The sequence below is a fragment of the Zalophus californianus genome, chromosome 4, assembly GCF_009762305.2.
Source record: "Zalophus californianus isolate mZalCal1 chromosome 4, mZalCal1.pri.v2, whole genome shotgun sequence".
NCBI lineage: Eukaryota > Metazoa > Chordata > Mammalia > Carnivora > Otariidae > Zalophus > Zalophus californianus.
The window spans coordinates 84,645,077-84,672,013 of record NC_045598.1 but is presented as its reverse complement, the minus strand read 5'-3'; the positions used below and the strand labels follow the sequence as shown (position 1 = coordinate 84,672,013).

Here is a 26,937-nt window from a genome sequence, read left to right as displayed (position 1 = left end):
AACAACTCTAGTGGTTGGGAACTACTGACTTCTCAAAGCAAAAATCATATAAAACAATCTTTAAGGTACAGGAACAAAAACACAATCGAGAGCATTGCTGTCCAATGGGAATATGATGCCATCCACAAGAGAGTCAAATAAGTAATTTTAATTTTTTTCAAAACCATATTTAAAAAAGTAAAAAGAAACAAGTGAAATTAATGAGTAATATATTTTTTTACTCCAATATATCTGAAAAATTATTTCAGCATGTAATCAACATAATTATAAAGAAGATATTTTACTTTGTTTATACTAAATCTTCAAAATGTTTGGATGAAACAAATTTCAAGTGCTCAAAAGCACACATAACTAGTGGCTAGTAGCTACTGTACTAGGTAGTTTGGCTCTAGACTATATTGTATGGATATTTCGTAAGTAGATAATGCCCCAAAATACTACACATCATTACCCAAATTATACTCGACTTCCAATCTCTGAACAAATCCATGACACATGTGAACCAGGTCCAGGGAAAAGAAAAAGCTGATTGCTTATATCATCTAAGACTACAAGATGAAATTTGCTGAGAATCCGTGGGAAGAACAAAGCCATCTCGCACTCAAAGAGCAAAATCAAATGGCTTCCCGGGGCAGGGCCAAAAAGCTGAGCATGACCAGTACCTAACAAAAAACAGAACACAGAATATCCCACTTTTCAGATTGAACATAAAGCTACACACTAATCACTCTGTTCATCCAAAGAAACAGATACATAAAAATTCATCTCTAAATCATGGCTTAAAAGGTCACATAAACTAAGCAGAATAGAATCTGTCAAGAACTAGCAATAATAGGCACCAAAAAAAAAACAGACCTCTGTGTTCTGGGCCTTTCATCAAGATGTGAGTGACACCCATTTAACCACACTAATTTTGCTTTACAGATAAAAATAGTAGTAAATTGGGGGCTCCTGGATGGCTCAGTCAGTTAAGGGGCTGCCTCTTGATTTCGGCTCAGGTCATGATTCCAGGGTTCTGGGACAGAGTCCTGCATCAGGCTCCGCACTCAGTGGGAAATCTGCTTGAGGATTCTCTCTCTCTCTCTCCCCCTCTGCCCCTTGCCCTGCTCATGTTCTCTCTCTCTCTCTCAAATAAATCTTTTAAAAAATAATAAATAGTAGCAAATTGCCTTTAGTTTAAGTACTGAAAAGACATTCAACAAGACATTCAACAAAATAACTATATTCATTAATGTAAATGTAAATTCATTAATGTAAATTAATGTAAATACATTAAATTAATGTAAAGTAGTTTTCTAAACCACCTTTATCAACTAAGACTGGCTATCAGAAATGTACTATAAAGAGTACAAAAGTTTGGCACTGACTCTTCTATAGAAACTTGGTAACACAGATCTGGGACCATCAAAATAGAAATAACAAAAAAAGTCATCTGAACCAACTTTCATAACTCAAACCATTGAAGCACCGCCATGTTCCAAAAAAAAAGAATAGATATAACTCACTTCCTTACATGTATTTAGTGAGTCATAGAGACCCTGACAGTTGTTTCTGTTCTCAGATCCTGTCTCATGGCACTTATTTACTACTTTAACAAGAAAAATCTGATAAAGAGTCTGCTTTTGATGGTGGTCCAAGTTACTCAACACGTCCCAGCTGTTGAGAATGGATTGAACAGTTTGGAATGGATAAGCTATCTACTCCCATCTATTTTCAACACTCAGGAAACTAGCACATCCTCACTATTCAAAACTAATGCAGATCTTTCTCATCACACCAAGCATTAAAAGCAAAGGTTTATTAAAGATCCATGGGGGCAGAAATAACCCCAAAGATCAACACTGTGAAGCAGAAGGGTAGCCATCATAAGATACACTGAAAAGCATAAAATAAATTTTGTTTCTATATTTTTGATACTCAAAAGAAAAACATGGTAAGGAAAACTTTTCCTTTGAAATATAAAGTTAATTGCTGAATAAACTTTGACAAAAATCACAATATCATATTTAAGCTAACAAATATCTGGTTCAACATTTTCTGTGAAGAGATATATTTTATAATTACATCTATCATCTACCAGCACATGTTTACTTTGCTTTAGAAGAAAGAAGGCAGCCTAATGCCAAGTTCTAAGTGGTTGACCCCTTTGAGCCTTTGTTAAGAGACCTACAAGTTCTGGCATGCCCAGATGATCTGGAGTAATTGCTTCAGAGATTTCCCACATTAAGACATAGCTCAGCAACAGGGATATGACTAGGGGTCATCCCCCAAACACAACAAACCTCTCCCTTAATACAAACAGTATGGATTCATTTCAATGTCAAATGTCTTTAAAGGATTGCCAGTGGGAGGTTTGTGGGTCCTCCCATAAGGAAAGGTTTTCTGGCCTCACACCTACTCTAAAAGTTTCATGTTCCTGTTCATATTAGATAAAATACCATTATTTGATAAGCCATCTATTTCCAAGACTCTCAGGAAACAGTACAAAAACAGTTCCATAAATGGCAGCATATTATTCTAATCCCAAGAGATCTATTTTGTTACACACAGGTGTGGATCAGGAAATGTGTCCTAGAGTGTTTCAGAACACTGGTGCTGCCAGATATTAACAGAATTGGTGGGGAGTGGAAAGGGATTCAGGATGAAGTACTTCGGAAAAGTCTGAGTTAAACGAAGTTAAACAGGTTTCTTTATTACTCAGAACCATTCAGAATCTTTAAAATGAGAATGTGTTTTTTAAATCTCCAAGATGGAGAGTTCTAAATTTAACTGTCCTTTAAATCTTTTTATTCGTTTATTTTTCTTTTTATTTTGCCACGGTAGTTCGTATACCGCAGTAGTTCTCAACCTTGCCAGCGTACTGGAAATTTGTAGGAAGTCTTTGAAAATCCCAATACCCAAACCCAATACCCTACACCAATTATGTCAACATTTCCAGGAATAGAACCCAGGCACCAATATTTTTTAAAGCCTCTCAGATTTTTAAAAACCAAATATGAGAACCAACATAACTTTGGGAAATACTACCTATAAGTTCTAGCCTCTTCTCCCATCTAAAATAAAATAGCCACACAAAAATGCATTCCTGGACCTATCCAGGAAGAGACCTGCAAAAAACCAACACCAAAAAAAGAAAAAACTAAACTAACAGCTGGAGACAGAACATTCAACATCCAACCTGCTTGATTCCATTGGGTGTCAGCACAGCACCCCACCTCAACCTCACCTCTGCCCCTAGTCATTATTTCTCAAATCATGCTTTCTGTATTTGTCTTCAAAACTGGGAGCCTGGATGTAATTTATTGTCTGTATAGTTTTATTCTCCATTTTATATTATATGTCATAGAAAGGTGGACTTCAATAGATTTATGAACCATCATCAATACCAAAAAAACTTACCAAGTCGACACATATAGACCCATAAACAAAGAAGTAAGTTTTATAAAATGAATTTAAAAGCACAAAAGAAATCAAAAAGAAGAGTTGTGCAATTCTCCATGTTTTATGAGGCTGAGAGTTTTCATCAACACTGTTTTATGAACATCAGAGAAGGAGGATTTGAAAACGATGGCCATTGACTGCCAAGAAGACAATCTGAGAATTCTACCAAGAGTTGGTAGTCTCATGAGACCTTAGAAAAGCACAATTAATATGAGTTCATGGAACAACTGGTCAATAGTATAGACTATAAATGTGGTAATACACTGAAAGGAAAAGTACCTAAAAAGATTCATGCTAGGCTTGCCAGTTCAAACTCTGTTGACTCTGACCCCAGAACTAAATGGCTTCTTGTTCCCTTGAAGGCCAACTGCCAAGCCAACACGAAAGATGGATGGACTCAAGGAGCTGAATTAGGTGAAAAATACCCTTTTCCTCTAGTTTTCAGCTAAAGTCACTTTTTTTTTTAAGATTTTACTTATTTATTTGAGAGAGAGAGAGAGCATGAGCAGGGGGAGAGGCAGACAGAAAGGGAGAAGCAGACTCCCCACTGAGCTGGAAACCCGACAAGGGACTCCATCCCAGGACCCTGGGATCATGACCTGAGCCAAAGGCAGACACTTAACCAACTGAGGCACCCAGGCGCCCCTAACTAAAGTCACTCTTGACAAACACATTGGCTATCCTCAATACAAGCAAAGGTATATTTTTGGATACAACTGCTTTACAACTAAATGGAACTTAATTCCATTAACTTAATGGAACCAAGACTGACTTGCAAACAATAACATCACAACAAACACTTCTTGAGTGTCACACCAAGCCAGAAATTCAACTATCTCTAAAGTCTACTATAATTAATGTAATCAAGAACAAGCAGTAAATTGGGGAATTGGGTGAAGGTGGTCAAAAGGTACAAGCTTTCAGTTATAAAATAAATACTGAAGATGTCATCTACAACATGATGACTACAGTCAACACTGCTGTATGGTAGATTTGAAAGCTGCTAAGAGAATAGATCTTAAAAGTTCTCATCAAAAGGGCAAAAAGAAATTTTTTGTAACTATATGAGGTGATGAGTGTTAACTAAATTTATCGTGATAATCATTTCACAACATAAATATGTCAAGTCATTATGCTGTACATGTTAAACTTAGAAAGTGCTGATGTCAATTACATCTCAATGTAAAGATTTTATTTATTTATTTGAGAGAGAGAGAGTGAGAGAGAGAAAGGACGAGAGGGGGAGGATCAGAGGGAGAAGCAGACTTCCCACTGAGCAGGGAGCCTGATGCGGGACTCGATCCTGGGACCCTGGGATCATGACCTGAGCCGAAGGCAGATGCTTAACCGACTGAGCCACCCAGGTGCCCCAAGACATTTGTTTTAATCATGTATGTGGCAAATGTAAGGGGGCCTGAACAAAATGCAATACACAAAATTTAACAGGGAATTACAGGCAAAGGACCTGCCAAGCCTCTCTAGAAAAATGAAGAAAGGCTTTAACAGAAGAGACTGTTCAGAGAAATATTTATTAAAGGAATAAATCTTGAAGAACAATGTTATTTAAATTCACAGTAGCCTTAAAACCCCTTTATTAGAAACACACTAAGAATTTAGAGAACAAATAGAAACAGGCATTTCAGTGAAGAAGGCACATAAAGACACCAACCACACTTCGAGAAGCCTTCGAACTGGTGTTCATTTTTAAAAACTTTTCAACGATAAAACGATAACACTTAAATGGATGTCCCTTAAGGCTTCTGTTTTTTAAATGAAAGTGTTACTGCAGGGCCCCTGGGTGGCTCAGTCATTGAGCATCTGCCTTTGGCTCAGGTCATGATCCCCGGGTCCTGGGATTGAGCCCTGCATCGGGCTCCCTGCTCAGGAGGAAGCCTGCTTCTCCCTCTCCCACTCCCCCTGCTTGTGTTCCCTCTCTTGCTGTGTCTCTCTCTGTCAAATAAATAAAAAAAAAAATCTTTAAAAAAAAAAAGTTACTGCAATAGTGTATTAAAAAGAAATCTAGACAATGAAGATAAAAGTATAACAATAAATGATGTAAAAAACCTAGTGGATGACAGAATCCAGATTACAAATGAAGGCCAAGGCAATGATGGCTGACCGGAACTGTAAGATGATTCTTAATATTGTATTAGCCTTAGTTGGTCTGGGCTAGAGACTAAAATCAACTCCCATCTTATCTTAGCATTAGGAAAAAAGTAAGTCTCTTTAGTCAAATTCCAGAAAACCTGTACTATTTCTTCAACTACATTTTTTACACTACTTTGTGGTATTTTCTGCTTCAAATGTATGGTTTATGAAGAGTCTGGGTTTAGAAACACAGCTTAATGTAAACACAACTCTTGATGTCTTGGGCTCTCAGAAAGGTAAAACTTAGAGTTACATTCAAGTTACATTCAACCTTTTAGTAGGAAACAGGTGCCTAGACCAAGGAAGAAATGCCTCATTTTTTCATTAACCATTCTTTTCTCATATAATGAGTACCTTTATGCAAACAGATTACTAAAATCCCTTTACGTCTAACCACAACACTATAATTTTCTCCAGAGTAGTGTCTCAGTTTCTTTCTTCTAAAATACATTGCAGACCACGTGAATTGAAAAGCTACAACTGAAATGATAGCAAACAACCTAAATGTCTGCATGTCAGACTGGTTACGTGAGTTCTTGTACATTACACAGAAATAATACAGAATGGAGAAGGACGCTCTCCGTGTGCTGATATGAAAAGATATCCAAGGCAAGTTAAGTGAAAAAAATCAAGGTATAGAATAGTATATACAGTGTGCTACATTTTGTGATAAAAATGAAAAATAAGAAGACATATGTTAGCCATTAAAAAAGAATGAAATCTTGCCATTTGCAACTACATGGATGGATATGGAGGGTATAAGGCTTAAGCGAAATAAGTCAGAGAAAGACAAATATCACATGATTTCAGTCATACATGGATTTTGAGAAACAAAACAAAAGAAAAAAAGAGACCAAGAAAAGCAGAATTAACTATAGAGAGCAAACATGATTACCAGGGGGGAGGTCGGGGGGAGAGGCAGGCATGGGTGGAATAGATGAAACGGATTAAGATGTACTTATGGTGATGAGCACTGAGTAATGTGTAGAACTGCTGAATCACTATACTGTATACCTGAAACTAATATAATACTAATTATACTTGCTTACATGAAACTCTAGAAGGATATGGAAGAAACAAATACCAGAAGTTATCCAGAAAAAATTAGAGAGGTGAGATCAAGGGTGGGGGAGAGAGTTTTCACGGTAAACCTTACATACTTTTTAAATTTCTGAACCATGTTAATATATTTATATTTTCAAATATTTAAATAAAAACAATTTGGAAAAATAGGCTACAATTGTAATAATTATTGTTTAATTCTATGTTAAGTGATAATAATTTTCTTCCTATCTTTTCTTCTCTTCTGATCTTAATTAGTCAAAAATTCTAGTTCTCAGGAAACAAATTAATTACCTAGCACATATAAGCTAAACATATAATTATGCTTAAAAGAATTTATTCTTTCCTCCTCCTCCAGTATCTTCACCTAAATTGACAGTTTAGGATAGCAAGGGTCATCTAGCTAGTGAAAGAGAAATACATCTTCCTTGACTTCTGAATGGATAATATCAGCAGCATAAAATTTAATATATATTTTCCACTTAAAATTTTTAAATAGCTACACTGTCCAGCGGGCCTACTGACTGACATTACAATTTTACAAATATTACAGCATTATAATTTCCAGCTGTGTGTGTTATTTTTCAAAATAACAACCAAAAAAAATTGCAAACATATTTCCAATTTAGCAAACAAATTGAATGAGCCCTCACTGTCCCCGGGTAAAGTGCCTCAGTAATCCTGTGCAGACACGACCCCTCTCTTACCACGGACGCTGTACTCCTCCCACAGAGAACTTCTGAGGTCACCTTAGAAACCCCACACCTCCAGCGTTTTCCATAGCGCATAACTATGCCTAATTTGACCCCTTTCATTCTCCAAACTCTTATCTAGCTTTAAAAGCTCAGCTTAGGGGCGCCTGGGTGGCTCAGTAGGTTAAGCATCTGCCTTCAGCTCAGGTCACGATCTCAGGATCCTGGGATCGTGCCCCGCATCGGGCTCCCTGTTCAGCCGGGTGTCTGCTTCTCCCTCTCCCCCTGCCTCTACTTGTGCTCTCTCTCACCCACTCTCTCAAATAAATAAATAAAATCTTTAAAATAAAAAATAATAAATAAAAGCTCAGCTTAAATGAGTCTGATACTTTCCCAAATCTCTGTCAGAATTAATCTTATCCTCATTTGAGAAACAAGACAGAGGATCATAGGGGAAGGGAGGGAAAAATGAAACAAGACAAAACCAGAGAGGGAGACAAACCATAAGAGACTCCTAATCTCAGGAAACAAACTGAGGGTTGCTGGAGTGGAGCGGGGTGGGAGGGATGGGGTGGCTGGGGGAATGGACACTGGGGAGGGTATGTGCTATGGTGAGCGCTGTGAATTATGTAAGACTGATGAATCACAGAGCTGTACCCCTGAAACAAATAATACAATATACGTTAATAAAAAAAGAATTAATCTTATCCTCTATTTTTATACAACCTATTTTACAATTAATTAATGTGCCTAGAGATCTGCCTGCCCCAACTAGGTGTGATCATTAGAAGAAATACTTTCTATTCATATTTATATCCATGTGGAAAATCCTTAGTTCTTATTAATAATAGTAATCGTACTAACAACATGGAGAAAAACAAAAGCCAGCTACTGTGCCAGACATAATGATAAACGCATTACTTCACTTAATTCCCAGGACAGCCTGAAGCCATTTTACAGAAAAGGAAACAGAGGCTCAGAGAGTAGAAGTAACTTGCTCCAGTTGCTTATCCTTTCTACAGGTAGTAAAAAGCAGAATGAACCTTCAAACCCAGTGTCTCTGCCTCCAAGGCATATATTCTTAACCACTAGGCTTAGAACTTAGTAGAGTGATTAATATTTTCATTATTACTGCAATGGACTGAGTGTTGGTATCCCCCCAAAATGCACATGTTGAAATCTTTACCCCCAAGGTGATATTAGAGGAGATGCAACCTTTGGGAGGTGATTAGGTCATGAGGGTGAGGCCCTCAAGATGGGATTAGTGCCCTTATAAGGCACCCCATGAGGCGCCTGGGTGGCTCAGTGGGTTAAGCGTCTGCCTTCGGCTCAGGTCATGATCCTGGGGTCCTGGGATCAAGCCCCACGTCAAGCTCCCTGCTCAGCGGGCAGTCTGCTTCTCCCTCTCCCCCTCATTCCACTCTTTCTCTCTATCTCAAATAAATGAATAAAATCTTAAAAAAAAAAAAAAAAGGTACCCCAGAGATCTTTTTCTCCTTCATTCTACCATGTGAGGATACAAGTTAGCAGTCTGCATCCCTGAAGAGAGCCCTCACCAGAATATGACCACCCTGATCCGGCCTCTAGAACTGAGAAATAAATTTCTGTTGTTTATAAGCCACTGGTAGTAGTCTATGCTACTTTGTTACAATAGCCCACACTGACTAAAATAATTACCCTTCTCTAAAAATTAGAATTGTATTTTACAAAGGGCTTTCAAATTATAGAAGCCATTAGGAGTGGAAGGAAAAAACAAGCTTTGTCTCCATGTTAAAATGCTTCTATACATAATCTGTCACTTTTTATCCGCCCTTCAGTAGCTAATTAGTTCATCCCCTAGATCACTGGAGGATATTTTCCTCTCACTACTTTCCTCTGACTTCCTGAGACTATCAAACAGATCAAGCAGATCAAGCACATTAGGCAGTATCTCCCCCATTCCTCCTCCCGACCTTGACACCCACCCTGTGCCTAATTAATGCTCCCTCCTATGGCCTGAGAAACAGAAATGGGAACCCCTTGGATCTGAAGGGATTTAGTCTTGATTTATTCATTCAAATATTTGCTAAAATCACTTTTAAGTGTCAGGCACCAAGACCTGCCCTCTGTGAGTTTACAGGAGAGTAAGGAAGACAGACAAAGAGGCCTCCTCAATCTTTGCTCTTCCTTTCTTTCATTATTGTCGGTAATTATGAGATTAACAGCAATAAGAAATACATATGCTGGGGCACCTGGGTGGCTCAGTCCATTAAGCACCTGCCTTCGGCTCAGGTCATGGTCTCAGGGTCCTGGGATCGAGCCCCATGTCAGGCTCCCTGCTCCACGGGAAGCTTGCTTCTCCCTCTCCCTCTCCCTCTGCCCCTCCCCCAGCTTGTGCTCTCTTGCTCACTCTCTCAAATAAACAAAATCTTTAAAAAAAAAGAATTACAGATGTTTGTAGATTTGGACACACAAATAAACAAAAAGCAAAAATAAAACTGTTAGAATCTTTCATAATTCTATCAGAAATGACCATTATAGGAGTTTGGCTATATGTTCCCTTCCATTTTTTAAACAAGCTCAAGTTTACCTGAAATTTTTAAAAAACCTTCTTCAGCTGATACTTAAAAAGTATTTTCTAACACTGTAATGAGAAACAGCCTTCCTCAAGATATAAGCTAGATTCATGTGCTAAACAGGTCATTTCGGGTCCCCATCGAACATGTGTCTCTGAGAAGGTACTTTGAGGGTCTTACTCTCTATCCCCAGCCCCCACATTCATTCAGTCAGAGCTCACTCATGCTCATGAAATGAAAGACTGAATGGATGAATCAATGATGTAGAGTACTGAAATCTAACAAATCAAATCTTGACATGTTTATTAGCTCATAAATCAGGCACTCTTTGTGCTGAAAGGTCATGACACAGAAAGAATTCAAGGAGAAAATTAATTCCTAAAAGGAAAAAGCTATTTTATTCTTACTAGATAGGAGGAAAAGAACTCAGCAAAAATAAAATAATAAAAGCTACCATCTCATTTAATTCTGTATAACATCATGGTCACAGTCTTAAGACAATTAAAAACACAGCAATCCAACTCTACAGCAGCAGCTGTCTAGCCAAGTGCTATTAGCCCAAGTCTCACAAGAGTTATACCTGAACGGAAGATAGGGGGGGTTTGAGCCAGACAGGAGTGCTCTGTAGGCTTCTTCTGGTGTCTTCTTTAAATAGATTACCTAAGACAGATAAATAGCAACATTTAGAACACCACCAAAGAATGACACAAAACCAATTTAATTACTCACCAAATTTGCATTTCCCTTTTTCCACTTTGACAACTGTCAGTCATGGTGATAATGCTAACCTTTAAAAGACAGCAACCAAGCTGCCAAAATTTCCTTTTCAGCTTGAAGCTAAGCCGCAGCCTTTGGCTTAGAAATGGGTAAGAGCTTAGAGACAGATGGCAGATCCATAAAGAGGCCATCCAGGGCTGTTTACAAGGCACACTGAACAGATACAATGGCAGAGTTTTCCCTTTTGGGAGCAGAACAATTCCACTTCCATTATTGTACTGCGCACTCACAGCACAATAAAATAAAGTACAGTAAAATAAATCACAACAAAACTGAAAATGAATGCAGGTAAGAGCGCTAGAGGGGCACCTCAGTGGCTCAGTTGGTCAAGCGCCCAACTCTTGGTTTCGGCTGGGGTTGTGGTCTAGGGTTGTGGGATCAAGCCCCACATCGGGCTCCATGCTCAGTGCAGTCTTCTTGGGTTTCTTCTCTCTCTCTCTCAAATAAATAAATAAAAATATTCAAAAATAATTTTTTTTAAAAAGAGCACTAGAAAACACACTGGCTTGACTGTTGATATTGAGGATACTTAAATCCCTCTGGCCCAGCATGATAAACTAATCGTAAAGAAACAAAAAAGAGCTCTTAAAACCAGTAAACAACTTAATCAGCATATTGACTATATAATATGTGCCAGGTACTGGTACCTCTCTTAACAGAATTTACATTATGGGGCAAAGACAATAGTTAACAAAATAAATACAGTCTGAGATAGGTGCTAAAAAGGAAATAAACAGGGCTCTGGAAAGAGAATAGAAAGGGGCTACTTGAAGGAAGGCACAGGGAGGGCTCCCTGGTAAGGGAGGGTAAGATCTGCAGGGGACAGGCCATGGAAAAGCAAGGAAGAGAAGGAAGGGCTTGCCGGGCAGCAGGAATACCGAGGGCACCATCCTTGCTGAGGTAAAGAGCTTGATGATTGGACAGAGAGATCCTCAGTGCGGCTAGAACACAGGAAGGAGAACCAAGTGGTGGCCAAATAGTGCAGAGCAATACAAACCATAGGCAGACTCCAATTTTATCCTAAGTGTGATTTAATATCTTAACTTTGAGCTGAGGACATTTCCCTCTACAGTTTGAATCAAATTTTATTCCCAATGATCCTCTCTACCTAGAATTAATGGCATTATTTCAAAACCCTGTGCATTTCAGCAAGAGTGGCAGGGTCTCAATTCTTAAAAAGCAGGGACTTCCTCTATTACTTACAAATTTCCTTTGAGTTTTAAGCTATCCCACTAGCAATATATTACATGCATTTTTAATCATTAACATTTTCAGGACTAGAAAACACCTTAATTCTGTCTTCTCTAAAGAAAGGAAACTAAAATAAATACATAAAAGAGGCTTCCAGCGTTTAAAAGAAAGCTCTATATTCATTTGACAAGTAAGCCTGACGGTCTGATAGGGCACACACCAACCAAAGCCAATCGAATGTGAAACAAAAACAGCCCAGAAAATGAAACCACCATCAAAGAATGATCTAGGCGTGAGTCACTGATTTTACAAAGGGAGAATCACAGCTCTAGTTGTAGCTCAAATAATCAGAAAAATCCACTTAAACCAACCCTAGCTTTAAAGCCTCTTTTGAGTAACCAATATGAAAACAGGATTTTGCTGGGCCTTAATGTGTAGATTATACCCTATAGAGTCAGTTATAATGCGGTGATTTCTCAAGCCTAAAGATGCAGCACTCCTGGAAAGTTGACTACCTCTGCTAAAAGGGAAAGCTGCTGTAAAAGCCTTCTGTGTTTGGATGGCGTAATTAAAGCTCAGACAACGACCTTTGAAAAGCAAAACTACATTTCCCTCCTCAGGAGCAATTACATTAATTCCCTTTAATTTCGAGGCACCATTCTGCAGGAGAGGCAACAGTCCACACGAAATCCTTCTTTAGACTGGATACCCCACAGGGTTTAGCTACTCATCTTACCTGCATGACTTAGCACACATGACCCATGTTCTCACACTGTAAGATGAGAGTCTGTTTTTATTTTTATCCCAGTGCTAAATTATTAATAAGTGCAAAGTGAAACCCAGCAGAGGCCATATAAATTCCAGGAAGGGTCCGGGGGCAGGTAAATACAATGCCCTTTTACAACCTGATGATCGGTGAAATGTAATAAATGAGTGCATTACTGTATGTATGCATGCTAGAGTCATTAAAATACCAAATTTAGGGGCACCTGGGTGGCTCAGTCATTAAGCGTCTGCCTTCGGCTCAGGTCATGATCCCAGGGTCCTGGGATCGAGCCCCGCATTGGGGTCCTGGCTCAGCGGGAAGCCTGCTTCTCCCTCTGCCTCCTCCCCTCCCCCTGCTCATGCTCTCTGACTCACAGGTACGTGTGATCTCTCTCTCTCTGAAATGAATAAAAAATTTTTTAAAAAAATAAAACTAAAACCAAATTTAATATCAAAAATTTGTTGCCAGATATTCTAATATCTCTAAAAATATTTTCTGAATAAAATTAATTTCAAAGCATCTTCTAAATATTTTTATTTTCCTTTTCTGCTTCCCAGGGGAAAAAATGCTGTCTACTTTCCTCACTAGATATTAGCATAGATAAACTCAAACTGAAAGAATCTTCCCAAACTTTTGACAGGTAAAATTTAACAAAAGCCTGCTGCCTAGTGCTTGGTGTATGTATCATGCTAAGTTACCCCTGGAGGAGTGAGGACATGCATTACCTTTTATCAGAGTGCACTACTCTTGTCAGGAAGTCCTCGAAACTTCTCAATAGAACGGCACTGGACATAATGCGGTTTTTTTTTGTTTTTTTTTTTAAGATTTATTTATTTGAGAGAGAGAGCACGTGAGAGGGGGGAGGGTCAGAGGGAGAAGCAGACTCCCTGCCGAGCAGGAAGCCCGATGTGGGACTCGATCCCGGGACTCCAGGACCATGACCTGAGCCGAAGGCAGTCGCTTAACCAACTGAGCCAGCCAGGCGCCCATGCGTTTTTTTTTTTAAGATTTTATTTATTTATTTGACAGAGAGAGACACAGTGAGAGAGGGAACACAAACAGGGGTAGTGGGAGAAGGAGAAGCAGGCTTCCCGCGGACCAGGGAACCCAATGCGGGGCTCAATCCCAGGACCCTAGGATCATGACCTGAGCCGAAGGCAGATGCCCAATGACTGAGGCACCCAGGTGCCCCGCATTTTTAATTTACTAGAAGCCAACCAATTAAAGTGATTGTGTTTTTGCTTAATTAACTTTAATGCCAGGTACCAAGGACCCAAATAACTCTCTCAATTTCTTTACTAAAAGAGTCTTAAAGAGCCAGCATTCTAAAATAAATAAATAAATAAATAAATAACCAATGGCTGTGAGGTTTTTGTTTAACAACATCACTGAAGTTATAGTACTACAGTACTATAGTACTATAAGATAGCATAATTTATATGATTTACCAATAAGCCAATGTTTCCCACACTTTAATGCGTCAACTTTCCCAACTTCCACCACCACAGGTAGCACCATGTATTACTATTTTCTTTAAACAGACACACCCTTTTAAATCAATTTATTCTAAAGTGTTTTATATCATTGCTATTAACAGAAAACCAGTATCATTTGCTATGTAGAGTCTAGACATAAATGAATATTAAAATACATAATTTAAAAATATTCAAAGGTTTGTGCACACCACACATTGAGAAACAATGCTTCAAAATATCAAGTTTGGGCTAATTTTATAGAAGAACAGCAGATCAACCTGGGAAGTTAAATAAAATCCTCTTTAAATTAATCCAAAAATACTTCTAAATCATTTCTTTTTACTAAATCCTATGGTCATTAAATCTTTAAAGCCTGTCGAGAAATAATATGCATAAATTTCAGAAGCATTTTGGAATTTACAATGATATTTCTCTACTCAGATCATTTAATCTCTCTGATACATAAAAGGTGATTCTTCAAACAACAAATGGCTTAATATAGAAGGGCTACACCAGACTTTGAGTCACAAATTGGCTGATGGTCTTTCTCTGGGGACATTTGCCTCAGTTCTAAGTATGTTTTTAGCTGTGTTTTTAGGGGCTATTATTTCTCCAAAAAAGACTTATTATAAAATGCAACACATACACACATCCCATATATATCTAAAGATGAAACCTGTGCCCCTATTTTAATTATATTTATTTTCTGTGATCTGTAAAATGGAAATACTCTTGAGGATTTGATTTGGTCATCTGAGAGAGTATTCTTTAATTGTGGCATTTGATTTCCTGTTATTTGTTTACTATTTTGCTTGTTTATAAAAGAGAAAACAGATGCTGAGAACAGCCTTTCCCAGTCAGGTGCCACCACCAGAACACCGACATGATAGCTGTGGACTAGCATTCTGACCGTTACTGAGTCAATTAAATTTCTTCAAAATAGAAGTTTCCAGAAAACAGATGTTATAACTTAAAAACAGTCTAGAAGCCCTAAAACTTACCAAATATTGAAGACTTAAACCAAAAGAGAAATTTTCCTTAAAATTTTCAGACAGGTAGTTCTAGCATATACAGAGTGCTAAATGGGGACGTTACAGAGATGTCCCTCTGTGTGATATGTGCTTTGGATTCTATTCCACTAAATTAACAGTCATGCATGGGCCCCTTTCCCAAGCCCCATATAACTTAAAATTATCACACTTGCAAGACAGCAATTGAGGACAAGGGTGGGCAGAGGTAATAAGACAATGTTTCTTTCCCTGGTACAGCTAACCAGTGCAGAGCACCTGCTTGGTTTGAAAGCACTGCACCCTCACTGGTTTCTCCCATCATCCCCCTGTGTCTGTCATCCGGGGTTCCTCCCAGTCAGCCAAACTCAATCTCCAAAGCCACCGGTGACTCTGGCCTCTCTCCTTCATTGTGTCCATCCTCACCCAGTCAATACCCAGACTGATTCTTTCTCTATAGCCTCTACAGCCTGAGGTGCTGAAACAGGACATCTGGGGAGAGAAAGAAAAGTATACAGGGCGCCTGGGTGGCTCAGTTGGTTAAGTGACTGCCTTCGGCTCAGGTCATGATCCTGGAGTCCCGGGATCGAGTCCCGCATCGGGCTCCCTGCTCAGCAGGGAGTCTGCTTCTCCCTCTGACCCTCTTCCCTCTCGTGCTCTCTATCTCTCATTCTCTCTCTCTCAAAAAAATAAATAAAATCTTTAAAAAATAAATAAATAAAATAAAGGATTTAAAAAAAAAGAAAAGTATACAAATATCTTCTCAAATTTTATAAAGCCACTACTTGGGGTCCCTCCAACGACCTTGAGAGAGAGAGGCCCAACCATGTTAAAGGCCCCGAATCTTAAACTGCTTTTAGTTTTCCGGTGAATCTGCATTTGACCTTTCTTTCATGACTATATCATCACCTTATTTCAAACCCCTATCACCACACTCACACTAACACGGTTTCTCTCTGCCTCCACTTCTGCCTACTCCAGCAATTCTGGAACAGGACTCTGAGAGTCTCAGTCCTGCTCAAAAACCCCAGCCAGACTGCCCACCCTTCACCAAGACAAGGTGCCAAATGATCTCTCCAGGTGAATTTCTCATTGCTGCTTAAATGAACCCCTACCGCTAGTCTGGACTCCTCACCATTCCCTAAGCATACCTGACACCTTCATCTGAAGTTTCTTCTGGAATACTCCACACCATCTCTGCTATTAAAATTCTTCCTATTTCATTAGACTTAACTTGACTACCACCTCCGCCATGTGTTTTTTCTTAAGCTCAGAAACCCTTCCCCTACTCCTTAGACTCAACTATAAGAATGATAATGACCATGATAATGATGATAATAATAAAAAAAGTTATAGGGTGCTTACTATGTGCCAGGTGCTATTCTAAGCACTTGACATAATTTGGCTTAATAATCCTCACAATCACCCTGAAGACGGTTCCATTATTAACCCATTTCCATTTATACATGAAATGCTGAGAATCAGTGGCTCAAGGTCACACAGCTAGGGTGTGGTGGAGTCAGGCAGTCTGGCTCCCCACAGCACTCCTAACCACTTCCTGATGGGCTCCTGACAGCTCTGTCGTAATTATTTTCCATTATACTGAAGTATAAAGCTCCTTAAGTGCAGTAAACATGTTTTTACTGTTTTTATACCTTTATAAGCCTTACAATGCCTCCTATCAGATAGATGCTCTAGAAACATATGTTAGTGGATAACTGCTTTAAACGTGTAAGGTACTACAAGTGCATCCACCCTAGAGAGTTAATTTAGCTTAAATAATAATTAAGTGAATGAGACTTTCTAAATGTGTCACTACAATTTTAGTGATAATGCCCAAGGGAGCTAGTGAAATTAACTTTCAGAGCCCAGTTATTTGAGAGCATCAAACTAGGTGTAGTCAATTCTTCTAAAAAGAAGGTAAAATAGAGACTGATTGTACAAATAAGAGCTCTAGCTCAGATGACTTGCTTTAGCTTATACTAAGTATTTCAAGAGCCAAGGGATACTGCCTGACCCAGACATTCACTGTCTCACTTCCCCTGTGTCTGTTCGGAATCTACCCTCTGCCACTCCCCACACCCAGTAAAAGGCAGGAAGCAGGAGGTAGAACAGAACACAAGTCACCAAAGATCAATGTGTATGTATTTAATGCTTACAGTTTTGCAGGGGAACGTGCATACACACCGAGACACGGGGAAATTCTGCAACCTGGTGAAGGAGTTTAAAATTGCTGACAACAAGGGCTGTAAGTAGGGCTGGGGTACAGTCCACGAAGGAACCAGACTCGACTCAAGCCTTCCTTGCAACATGGCCGCATTTAGATGGCTACCTCCTCCCTTCCTTTGGGACCACAGCTCTAAGCCACTCTGGTGGGGCAGCCTTCTTCCCCAACCTGATGAGATCAGGCCCCTCCCTCTGTTCTCAAAGCGCCCTGCCTTTCTCCTTCAAATTCTTACCCAAGTTTGTCTTCTGGGGTGATTTTAGTCTGTCTCCCTGGCTAGACTATAAGTCGAGCAGGATGTTTGCCTCTTCTCTATCTGCAGGACTCAACACTGCCTTGCACGGGGAGCATACTCAAAAAAATGGTTGATGGATGCATGAACAAAGAGTGGAGGGAAAGAGGGCATTTTATGTGAGAACAAGTGTGATGTGGTCACAGGACACGGATCGTCTATCTAGAGCGCGGGTGACGGAGTGCAGTGGTTCGGCACCCCAAGACCGCAGCCAAGCTGCCTAGATTCCAATCCAGCCTCTTTCATGTATGAGCCGTATTACATTAACTCTCTGTGCCTCCATTTTCTTACCTGTGGGGTAGGGATAAGAACTGTAACTGCCTCCTAAGACTGTAGAGGGAAGATGTAATGAATTAATATTATATGTAAAATGCTCAGATTTGTATCAAGCACACAGCTCTTCTATAGCAAGGGACCACAGAAAGGAGATAAACTTTGGTCCCAAAATATTTCTTTTCTCCTTTTCACCACCTGAATCCACGTGAATCTGGATCCACAACTGTTATTTCTGACACCTGAGTCCTAAAGCCTGTCTATGTGTGTAAACATCAAAACATGAGGTTGTAAACGTCTCCCATGACTGCTATATACCAAAACCGTAACATACAGACCATCATTTAATTCAACCCACTCATTTGAAAGTACAGATGTTGATCCTACTCTCAGTTCTGCCTCTTCAAATGTCCCCTGAGTCTCCTGGTGCCTTAGAATCAACAATCATAAGATAAATGCTGTAGACCCCGTTTTATCCAATCCATTGTCAAAATATCAGAAGATCCTTGAGGTGGTCCACATCTTTTCCCAACAAAGTACACCAGAAGAGAATTGATGTTGTATTCATTTTTCCTTATGTGAGCTTCTCATGAACAAAAGAGTAAGAACACTAGGCTAGGTTTATTTTTAGGAGAAGAAAGCATTACCAGTAACCAGCAAAGAATGAGCCACCAAAGTCCATCGAATGAACATCTACAAAAACACACTAGGTGGTGAGAAACTCAGGCAAAGAGTTGAAACATAAAACTTCTAAAGTCTCTTCCTTGGCTCCCAACACTTTGGTTCTCAGACTTCTTAAGTGTCAGGGCACTTTATAAACTGCTTTTTCCTGATGACAGCATTAAGTTTAACTGCCGTATGCAAGCACAAACAAAATGTTTATTTTACTCTTTTTAGCAACATTTCTCTTCTTAATCATTTCCTTTCATTATAACCAATGACTGAGAAAACAATACCTACATTCAGCTTTAAAACTTAAAAAAAAAAGAAAAGAAAAAAGCCAAACATTCCTCAAATGCACACTGATTCTACTTTTGTTCTCATTGTTTATGGAAATAAAAATATTCAGTGTTAAACGATCCCTTACAAATTAGATAGTTAAGTCTGATTGCAAACCAGAAATGCAACTGAATATTTAAAACAGCCTGTATTTTATTCTATTTTAAATCTATTGTACTAGTCTAATTAAAACAAGAATGGATGCACCTTGTCTTTAACACATTATAAAGGAAGGTAAGTTGTTCTCCCTGTTCTTCCAGTTTTGAGTCTATTGTAAGTCACAGAGTATGAGGCCCGCAAAGACAATGCATTTGCTGAATAAATATGGAGGCCACACTAAGTCCAGAAGTCAGGCAGAATCTGATGCCAGGCCTCCATCCACATTGCTTATTTCTGCCCTAAAAATACTTAACACTCATCTGATATCCTTATGAGAACAAGGTTTAGCAATGACTGTACTCTTTGGCTGAGCTGATGTTTGCTCTGAAATATTCTCAAGTAACATCTCTTTACATTTTAATTTGGATTTGAGATTTGATACACAGTGGACTTTATTTATTTGAGAACTCATTTAGAATAGAAATACTATCTCTGCCTCTCATGGGCGTGAAGAGAGTGAAACCAGTAGCAGCTCTTTGATAGGCAATTTAGGAAAAGTGTAGACAACATTGGCCCTATGTGTCTCCCCGTCGACTTTGACAGGAACCAGAATTCTAGCAGCCTGCAAAGATATTCTTCCAGAACTGACAGCTACAGCCCAGACGAATACACATCTCTTGCTAGCTGTGTCTCAGTAACACTTCAGGCTTTTCCTGCCTGGAGAGAGCTCACGTTCCAGCACAGACACTGCCGAGCTGCTTGTATCTCACTGAACTAGCACAGCCCCTTATTAAAGCAAACCAAGGAAACACTAAGCTAATGTTCTCAGCACGCAGACGTCTAAAGAGCCCCTTTTAAGGGGGAAAAGGAAAAAATGTTTGGTCCCAAGAAAACCTGAGTCCCTAGTCTCACACAAGAGTATAATGCTGTTATATTACGACACACAGGTAAACATAACCCTGTACATCATCCATCATTCATCGTCAGAAGCCAGTCTCTATATGAAACACAAAAACAGACTCACTCCAGAACATTACTTGAATAATACTCTCAAATGGAATGGTTCCATGTCAAAAATTCCTCATGCTGAGTTTCCCTGATTACTTCTGGATATAGTATGAATTTTATTTCAAAAAACCTCTCAAATTAAGAAAGAAAAGCAAAAAAAAAAAAAAAAAAAGTGGCGTGTTCTTTAAGCCAAGGACTGAATTTGATCGAGCTTAGAAGGCGAAGACCGTAACTTCCTTTATGATGAAGATGCAGATGACAGGTCCACAACAGACCAAGCATCAGTGTTTGAATTCTCTTAACGCCTATAACCAATTATAGAATGTCTTTAATTTGCAGATGAATTATATTCTAAAAGTGTATTTGTAAAGGCTAATATTTAGATCTTTGGAAATAGTTTCCCAAAGTTAAAATCTTATGGTTGTCAGTCTCTTAGGCTAGTCCAAAAATGATTATAGAGTCCACTTTATCATTAAAATCATATATCTAAAATAAAATATGGTGGAAAACATGATTTCAAAAACTAAAAACTAAAACAAAATACTTAAAGAGGCATGTTTACTTTTTAAATTCTCTTCCCTCAATGCTAAGAATACTTGAGGAAAGCCTAGATTAGAAAAATAAAAACACGAGGAAACCAATGCACATGTTTAGGATGACTTTAAAGTGAACTGTGAATTATTTCAAATGTTTGGATTGGTACTTTAATACATCTAATTCCACTTCAAAATGCAGAGCTTTCCTCCATATTTGGCATTATGATTAGGACTGAGTCCAAATCAGAGGCAAAAGGAGGCGTGACAAATACGAGAGGAGAAAGATTTTCTTGCTGTAAGCAAAGGGAGATAATTGGGAAGAAATGTGGATGAGAAAGGTCAGAAACTTTCTGGACAAACACAGACTGCCAAACTCTCCAGGAATGGAACCCAACCAGGGTGGGAAAGCAATATGACCAAAGTATGACTTGCTGTCTCTGAACTTACAGCAACTTACAGCAGCTTAGGCAGAGGAAGGAGGTAGACCAGACAATTAAATGTATTCATTTTAGCAACTAGAACAAGCACCTGAGGAACAAAAAAAGAAGCCTTTTCGAATATAGTCATCTTATCCTTTTCCAAATTGAAGACGTTTGTAGGTGAGACGTTATCCAAACTTCTAAGACAGAATCCACATAGCATGTGAACTAAATCTCAGATCTAGAATCTCATAGTAACTTGTAAGCTACTGTTCTTTGAATTGACTCAAGAATAGAAAACCAACAATGAACACAAACAAGGAACTGGTTGTTCTTTTCCAGTATTTACAAAGATTTGTTGCTTAGAGAAAGCAGGAGAAACAAGAGCTTTGCCCATCAGTCAGGTGTTTGCAGAAAACATTCCAGGGCCATTTCACTGTGCATTAGCCCGACCTGTTCAAAAATATGCCACATGACAGAACTGTCCTTCAGGAACATAATGGAATGAATCATTCTGAAATCTGTATAGATTTTTTAAAGAAGTAACCATGTTCCCTAAAAGTTTATTAATTCCACAAACAGTACAACTGAAACAAGTGAAGACAATTCCACCTTAAATAAAAGTAACTTAAATCCAACAACAGGGGCGCCTGGGTGGCTCAGTCGTTAAGCGTCTGCCTTCAGCTCAGGTCATGATACCAGGGTCCTCAGATAGAGCCCTGCATCATCGGGCTCCCTGCATCGGGCTCCCTGCTCGGCGGGAAGCCCGCTTCTCCCTCTCCCACTCCCCCTGCTTGTGTTCCCTCTCTCGCTGTGTCTCTCTCTGTCAGATAAATAAATAAATAAAATCTTAAAAAAAAAATCCAACCAACAGATCTATTGCATGCATAGCCAATATATATAACATATAGGAAGTCTATCCACCTTCCCTGCAGCTACTGGAAATTTCCCTCCTGTTCCAGCTCACTGCTGTAGCTAAACCTCACTACTTCCAGAAAGTCATCCCCCCACTTCACCCTGGTCAGTGATTTCTCACCCTGTCTTGATCAGCAGCAAGACTCGAGGACAGATATACTTGTAGTAAGAAAAACAAGGAAGAAGAAAGGAAAAGGAGATGAGCAGAGAATTTGCCACAGTTTTACATACAGGTGATTCATTTTTTCATTCAGTAAAGAATTACTGGTACCAGGCACCATAGATAACACCAAGAAAAAGTCAAATATATTCCTAGCCTCGGGAGTAGCCCTTCGACATTACTTCATATCTTCTAAGAGAAGCCGGGGGGGACGCCTGGTTGGCTCAGTCAAGTGTCTGCCTTTGGCTCAGGTCATGATCCCAGGGTCCTGGGATCGAGCCCCACATTGGGCTCCCTGCTCAGCGGGAAGCCTGCTTCTCCCTCTCCCACTCCCCCTGCTTGTGTTCCTGCTCTTGCTCTCTCTCTCTGTCAAATAAATAAATTAAATCTTAAAAAAAAAAAAGAAGCCAGGGGATCCCCAACTTCAATTATGCCTCAGAAAAAAACCTTCAAAGTTGTTTTAAGAGATCGATAACCTGATTTCCACCCCCCTGAGATTCTGATTCACCAGATTATGAGAGGTCTGGCCCGCGGGTATTTCTGAAACAAAATCATGGTTTAGAACCGCTGTTATAATAAGGCTAAATACCTGAATTATATCACAGAACTACATATACATATTATTTCATTAGCTTTAAGTGATAGATGATAAGGAAGCCAACATTCTCTGTGAAATTCCAAGGGCACAACAAAAGGCTTTGCCTATGTCCTTGACAACCCATGTGACAAATCTACCTCTTCATTCACGTCTTCTAGTAGGGACTGAGCTATATTTTAGGGATGCAAAAATGAGGACAGTAGGGAAGGCAGACATGTAAATAATCAGACCCTTATGGCATGGTAGCATAAGAGAAATCTGAAACCCAGAGCTAAACGGTACCATGGAGAGCCTTAAGCAGAGTTCTAAAAGATGAGTTTTAAAAGTCTTTTTCAGGGGCACCTGGGTGGCTCAGTCGGTTAAGCGTCTGCCCTCTGTTCAGGTCATGATCCCAGGGTCCTGGGATGGAGCCCTGCATTGGGCTCCTTGCTCAGTGCGGAGCCTGCTTCTCCCTCTCCCTCTGCTGTTCCCCTGCTTATGCTCTCTTTCTCTCTCTCTCTTTCTGTCAAATAAATAAATAAAATCTTTAAAAAAAAAATAAAACCCTTTCTCAGTACAAAACAGATCATTTCAACTCTCCAACAACTTCCCTCATGGAGACTAAAATCCAAACTCTTCCTCTCATACAAGAGCCCTGGTGGAGACCTCAGCCCCTTTGCCCTCTGTGTTCCGGCCACCTTGGCTTTCTCTTGGATCCTCGGTCATACCCAGGTCATTCCCACCCTGAAAGGCTTTCTACATGCTATTCCCTCTGCCTAAAATGTTCTTCTTCTTTATCAGCTTAACGGTCATCACCTCCGAGAGGGATTCTCTGAACTCCCCATCTGAAGCAGCCAGCCAGTCCCTATCCTATTACCACAGGGTCACTGTCCCACAGCAGAACACAAGCTCCATGAGGGTTTTATCAATACAAGGATTTTATCTCTCTTGTCCATTGCTAGATCCTTCAGAGCCTAGAAGGGCATCCGGCACAGCTGCTCAATAATTATTTGTTCCAACAACAGAAAGAATAAAGGAGCCAGACAGAACGGGAGAGGGAAAGACTTTCCCGTTAAGATGAATAAACAGTGCTTATTAAACAATAAAGGCTACAGGGGCCCCCTACTTCCCTCTTTCGACTAAGCTACTAGGAAAATCATAAAAATTCAAGTTTTAAGTGTGAGCAAGTCAGAGCCAGATTCTGTGACATGTAACCAAAAAACTCAAAGTATGACAATACTGCTATTCTACATAGGAGCCAATGAAGAAAGGAGCAGGGAAAGGAAGGAAACAAAGCAACAGGGGAGAAGTGATCAGAAACGGTGGGAGCAGAAAGAGGTGGAAGGAGCAGGGAAAATACAAAGATGAAGGAGAGCTACGCAGAGATAACTAGGAGTGGTAGATGGGTAAGAGCCACAAAGGAAGCCAAGGGCAAAGTGTAAGAAAACGGGTAACTTGTTATTTCACACAGTGGCGCTAACCAAGACTCTGGGCGTCTCAATAAGCTGGGGACTGCTAACTAACAGAGGAAGAAAGACTGGAATGCTAAAAGTAGAGGGGTTCTGGGTCCTCCCTGTTCTGCCTCTTGGGTCAAGTTCCTTCATTTCTTTGGGTTTCCTAGCGCAGTAGGGAGGAGGAGCAGCGAAGGGTAGGGATGGGCAGGCAGGGCAAAGAGAGGACCTCTCTCTCAGATCTGTCTGCTTCTGTAACTTAGGGCAGAATCACTGTACTGTAAACAGCTCCACTGGAGCGATTAATTCTTCAGAGGAGAAATTATTCTCTGAATTGCTATGGTAGATACGGTAAAAGCCAGAATCCCATCCTGCAGTCTTTGTACTTAACTTCAGATCTAGGTCAATCAATATTCCTTTAGAAAAGTAAAATAGAGCTTATACAGAGTCTAGTGGCCCACATTCTGGGTCAATCCCAAAACTCCTTATTGTAATAGAAGGATCTTAATCAACAACTTAAATCTGACTTCCTCTTCCATGAATTCAGAAGGAAAATATTGTCATCAGTGAGTACACATGTATAAAATGTAGTATCTAATATATTTTTTTTAACTCTGTGCTAATAATGGCATAGCCCAATGCCAGGATATCCTAAAAGTGGATGTGGTTGGTTTTTAATTCATACATCTGACTTGGAAACAAGCAAACAAAAATGATTTTAGAAACTGTTTTAATCCCATTTTGTCACTCTTTCCATTATTTCACAGATGTGTTTCCAGGAAAAGAAGAAAACTTAAAATGTGGCTCCAGGTAAAAGATGTAGCTTCCTGCCAAAACTACTACTCACTGGCAGACACTGAGAATTTTCTCAAAATTCCAGACATTTCTGAAGGGAACAGAAATATTTTATCACATTCAACTAGTGGGATTTTATGTGTCCCCAACTCCAAGGCAGACAATAGAAGATGCTATTAGAAGAGTTACAGCATATCCATCAATTCTTTGTACAGGATGGGTCCATTCCCATAGCTTTTAACAAGCAGTTGATTTCAAATTAAAGCTTTGCAGCTGAGATCCCGGTGACAGAAGTCAAGGCCAGGAGCTGGGGGTAGGAGTGGTGTGATGTAGACCCCAGGTATGTAGTCCATCTGCATCATTTCAAACAAACTATTAACATGAGATCAGTCACCATTGGAAATCTGAATCCCCTCTAGGGCTGTCTCTTACCTCATTCATTCCTCTATTCCTTAAAACAAGAGGTAGGCACTATGCTAGGCACTGGGGATACAAACACAGGAAGAGTCATCCCTTCCCTCAAGGAGCTCACTCTAGTGGGAGAGAGATGGCAAAGCAAGTGATTGCAAGGAGCTTATTCTAGTAGTTGATACTGCACATAATCAACTGTAAGACAAGGTAAAAAAAAAAAAAAAAAGCTAGCATTAAGCCATGGCCTGGGTCAAATAGTAAGAAATGACAAAATAAACGAGTAAATATACAATTCCAAGCAGTGAAAAAGTACATCCCTTTAATTCAATATATAAGTGAAACAAATGGACATAAGCTTTGTCACAGAGAAAGTATGTCTTTTCAAGGCTACTAAGATTCAAAAATTTGTGCTGTAAGCATAATGTATCAGCATTTAAATTTATAGTACTAAATACAATGTGTGCATGGGTGTGTATTATGGAGAAAACATCAGGAAAGGTTTCTCTGAGAAGGGAATTGTGGTTTTCTCTTATTACTTAGAAATTTCCCAAAGCAAGCCCCACTAAATGATTCACACACCACCGCTCAACACAAATGTAATGTCTGATTCATCACACGGTACGTATCTTCACATGGAAAGGCTTGTCTGTCTACTCATTAATTTGAAACTATGAACCACGAATGTTACTCGCCTATTCAATAATGTTCTGTGGTACTGCAGCAACTCCAAACAGTTCTTTCAGACTGAGGTAACACCTTCCTAGTCCCACTATTCACTTTGATTAACTGTGAATTTGCTAACTACATCCCCTGGCTTTCAGTCCTCATCATAAAAGCTTGGTTTTCCATAATGAAAACTCAGGGGCCCTACAAGCATTTGTCATGGGGGGTGAGGGGGTGGGCACAGGGGACGCAAAGCTGGGACAGAGGAGCAATAAAGAAGAGAACTAAGAAAGACACATAGGGCAGAGTGGCGCTAACAGAGGAACCTAGTAGCTGACATGGGCATGGCTAAGTTTACTCACGCAGTCACCATGTTTTGGGCACTAAAGGTCTTAGGAATAACTCAACACATAGCAACCTCACCAGGAGCTCCAGTTAGCTCCTCCTTTATTTAAAATGTCAGAAAATACATATGGAGAGGGCTTTTTATTTCAATTCACTGTCCACAATGGGGAAAAGGCTACTATTTTACTCACTATATCAAACAGAAGAGATTTCGTGAAATGAAACTTACATAGATTAAAATTATGCATTCAAAAACTCTTATAAACCTAAGGTTTAAGATTAGATGTCACACATCACTTCTCAGCCTTTTGGCTAAGATCGAGTGTAGTATCTGTTCTTATCAGTTTAAGATTAGATGTCACAAAGTGCATAGGGCATCATGTACCATCAGCATGAATATAGAAACTACACTGGACGAGGCAGTCCCATAACAGACCCAGAAACCAGCTCAGCGCTGGCTCCCCAGGCCCCCCAGTGCTGACCCAAGCACAGGCTTCTCTCATTCAAGGTTATCACAAGTGAATAAACGTACATTTTGGCTGCCAGGAAGAAGGGGATGCATAGGAGCTTGAGGGAAACATAGTGATTCAAAGGAAAGTGAGATAAGAAAAGACAGATTGCATTACTTGAGGTCTTAAAACAAACTCAGCTTTTCC

At 39.6% G+C, this 26,937-nt stretch overlaps 1 protein-coding gene and 1 pseudogene across 11 annotated transcripts in view; one reads left to right on the top strand and one right to left on the bottom strand.

Annotated features, from left to right (window-relative positions):
* Positions 1-26,937, bottom strand: part of CDC14A (cell division cycle 14A) — a 187,344-nt gene that overhangs the window by 105,822 nt on the left and 54,585 nt on the right. For all 11 annotated transcript variants that reach the window (XR_003523313.1, XM_027613260.1, XM_027613272.1 and 8 more), the window contains one exon: positions 10,479-10,558. Coding sequence is in view for 10 of the 11 variants with exons in the window: in XM_027613260.1 (XP_027469061.1) it covers positions 10,479-10,558 (80 nt within the window). In the remaining variant the exon portion in view is untranslated. The remainder of the gene's footprint in view (positions 1-10,478; positions 10,559-26,937) is intronic.
* LOC113917802 lies at positions 26,574-26,671 on the top strand (annotated as a pseudogene).